Consider the following 3,458-nt stretch of genomic DNA (forward strand, 5'->3'; position numbering starts at 1 on the left):
CTTCTTTTGCTGTTTTTTTGTTTTTATAGGTTCGATGCGCAGCGCACCGAGCGCTCTTAGCAACCAGGCACATCCGCCCTGTTGGGCCAGGCCCAGGTGGGAACCGCGTGGGCACCAGTAAGCATTAGCGGCGCTAAAGCGCGGCTTAGGAGGTCCCCCAAGCTTACCCCACTACGTAATTTGATGAGCTTTTAGGCTGTGTTTGGTTGGACTTTTTATACCAACTTCTGCTTTGAAGCTAAGAGCTAACCAAAGGGGCAAAATTTCACAACAGTTTTTGAGAATCTGTAATTTCTTTGTAGTGCAAATTCCGCAGCTGGGGTACCCCAACTTCTCTGCTTCTAAACCAACCGTTTTTAGCTGTCCCTCTGAAATTGAGTGGCATTTACCCACCAATGCCACTGGTAAGTTGTAAACCTTCGTTGCGTTTCTCCCCTCGCAGGAAAGACATGAGCAATAGGTCGACAGGAAAGGAGCCGCTGTCGCCGCCAGCGGCGCTAAAGGCACGGCTTAGGAGGTGCCCCAAGCTTACCCCACTACGTAATTTGATGGGCTCTTAGCATCACAAATTAATACCATCGCTTAAAAGGAGCTGATTAAAAAAATTGCTTCCCTAAAAAAAAGAGCTCATTTCTCTAAAAAAAACAAGCTGGCACTTCCAAGTCAATCAAACACAGTTAAATCACCCCATGGCCCTATAAAGAGAATCAATCATCCAATGTGTTCTTATTACATCTCTTTCATACTCTATATACAAGACATGAGCAGAGTTGAGCACCCTGAGTATAACATATTACCTTTGCAAGTGTCAACGAAAATTTGACATTATCAGGGAGGTGATAAAAGAACGTAGCACCGTTGACAGGAAAAGAGATAGCAAAGGCTGGTGCACACAAATGGCCAATCATAGAGTAAGAAATCCTCAGATATAAAGCCGCTTACACTCAGATGCCAATGCTTCGAACGGGCAATATGGGCATTTGAAAGACCGGGAGCTGCTCTTTGATAATTTCACAGTCGACTGCTTCGACAAGACATGCCCACATGGAAGAAGCATTGGAGGATTATCATCACTACCTTGCTCACGAAGCACAGGACAGATGAACACTGAGTGGAACTGAAAATCCCTGCGGAGGTCCAATGGGAAAGGAAATTCCTTCATAGAGTGCCACTCCCTTTTTGCAGTTAGTACCGTCATCAGTTTAAGAAGAATTGGCAACACTTCAGCTCCAGCTGCAACTGTCATGCCCATAGGACCTGTGGAGGATTGACCCTTCAGATTGCAGAACTGTTGAGCGAACTCCTCAGCTAGCTTCTCCCAGTTAGTTGGTACTAAGAACTCTGTATATGGTGACTGGTCAAGGCGCCCGGCCCATAATATGGAGGCTATCAGCTTCTGGATTACATCCTTGTGTATGGTAGCAAATGGCGCGAGGTATGTCCTAGCATACTGAAGAGCCTCATCTCTTTTTCCTTGCTTGAGTATCTCAACAAACTGCAACTGGTGAAGCTTAAGCTCGAGACAGGAATCGTTTTGCAGTAGTGCATCATGATTTTTCATTGCCCAACTCAGAGCTGGCTCAGATTTCTCAGTCCGCAGCGCACCAAAAATCTCATACATCTCCTGAAACAGTTGTTTCAGTTTTATAGATGCTAAGGAACTGGCCTCTCCTAGAAAGTTGTCACCTATGTCAAATAATGCCTCCCGGTATAGATGGTTTGCAATAATCTCATTAAGTACATGTGGTTCCATGTCGACATTCTTGTAAGCTTTTGAAATATCATTGATGAAGAATTTCTCGGTGGTCTTGACCCACTTGCCGAGTGCAGTGTTCATTTCTTTCTGGCAGCTCTCAAGTTGCTTCACTGGAACCAACTCTTTCAGCGTATTCTTCAGATTGGTAAGAATTTCATGGTTCAGGTTTGATGCAGCATCCCTATCTGTGCCATTTTCTTGGATAGCACCGATAGCCTGCTCAATTTCTTTCTCGATTTGGTTTACCAAATCTATAGTTCTCGACGATGCAAGTTTCTGCTTTTTAACAACACGATTGAATTCATCCTTCAGTGCATCTACTTCCATTTCTGACTAGCTTCAGCACCTGTTATACAAAATGGAAGACAATTTGATCAGTCAAAAGTCAAAACAGTAGGTTGCAAAGAAATGAACCTTAGATTCAAGTACCAAAGTTATCACATCATATATTACAAGCAATGTATTCAGATCAGTGGGATAGAGTAATTATGTAGAACACCCACTCTTCAAAAGATAGCCTTGCAGAATTATTATCAATAAGGAGCAAACTGACAGATGCGATTCTTCTACTAAAGGAGCAGCGTTCAACAGAAATTGAGATGAACGAATACAAATCGCAACACCACATCACACACAAACTCTCTATCTAACTCTGTATAGACGAAAATACAAAACAAACAATTGGACATATTCCCAGCAAAGTGATGTAAACCGAAATCAAATGCGCAGGCTGTACGCATAGCAGTTCAACAATACTAGCTTGAAATCACCATAATAAGAGAACTGGGCAAGAAAATAAAACGGGTTGCAGTATCACCCCCACAAATTCTCGACATTTGATTTGGATCCCGACTCACAATTGCAACTCTAGAAAATACCAGTGTAGATTCCAAAGATGCTAAGTTCCTAACAACGCCCACCACATGCGCGCTTCATGAATGGCAGTTCTCACCACAGACTACGAACACGCAAAATCCTATCACTTGGTCCTACGAGACAGTATGTTCTCTACAAAACCTCACCGCACAATCTACTCACAAACGGCCGTCTAAGTTTCCCTAACTGATAAAAGAGCACTGACCTCTCTTTATTCTTCAAGAAAACGCAATTCGCCTTCGGATCAGAGGAGAAGGACGGGGCGAAATCGAGAGGACCTGCGATGAGGTGGATGGATTGATCTGAATGCATAGGAGGCGATATAACCAAATCGAACCAAGACTGAAGAGGGAGACCGGAGAGGACGATTACCTGAACGCGAGAGCGAGAGAAAGCCGGTGGCGGTTTTTGGGGGGGTCCTGTTCCGGCAAGCAATCTAGGCGAAACGACGAACCCTAGACCACTTTGGCGGCTGGATCTATTTAATGGGCCAGTTGGGTAAGACTTAGCGAGGAGTCAGTCCTTGACGACTGGATCAGCTTAATGGGCTAAATACTCGTTAATGCCCAAAATCTCAGAGTATGTTTCTGCGTTTTTTCTGTCTGTCCTAATTCGTTTTTATTTTTTTCATCTCTTTTTTATTACTTTTTATGAAATTCAGGAAATTCATTAAAAATCACGAATAAATTTCAAATTCATGACCTTTCGTGGAAATCATGAACAATTGTAAAATCCATAAACTTTCCATAAAATATGAGAACAAATTTCAAATTTGTGCATAATTTCAAAATTAAGATTTTTATTAATTAGTAAACTTTTTAAAAAA

The 3,458-nt window shown here is 42.6% G+C and overlaps 1 protein-coding gene across 1 annotated transcript; it reads right to left on the reverse strand.

Moving 5' to 3' along the window:
* Positions 1-656: 656 nt before the first annotated feature.
* On the reverse strand, positions 657-3,104 carry LOC119317383 (protein RMD5 homolog). The gene is made up of 3 exons (XM_037591829.1): positions 3,005-3,104; positions 2,838-2,910; positions 657-2,102 (listed from the first exon to the last, which is right to left on the reverse strand). Exon 3 carries the CDS (start codon positions 2,081-2,083, stop codon positions 923-925), a length of 1,161 nt encoding a protein of 386 aa, XP_037447726.1. The 5' UTR covers positions 2,084-2,102; positions 2,838-2,910; positions 3,005-3,104; the 3' UTR covers positions 657-922.
* Between the last annotated feature and the right edge of the window lie 354 nt (positions 3,105-3,458).

Source organism: Triticum dicoccoides, chromosome 6A, assembly GCF_002162155.2.
Source record: "Triticum dicoccoides isolate Atlit2015 ecotype Zavitan chromosome 6A, WEW_v2.0, whole genome shotgun sequence".
Taxonomy (NCBI): domain Eukaryota; kingdom Viridiplantae; phylum Streptophyta; class Magnoliopsida; order Poales; family Poaceae; genus Triticum; species Triticum dicoccoides.

Bases quoted from the DNA above. Each gene is read 5' to 3' on its own strand.
- LOC119317383 (XM_037591829.1), bottom strand. From the start codon at position 2,083: ATGGAAGTAGATGCACTGAAGGATGAATTCAATCGTGTTGTTAAAAAG.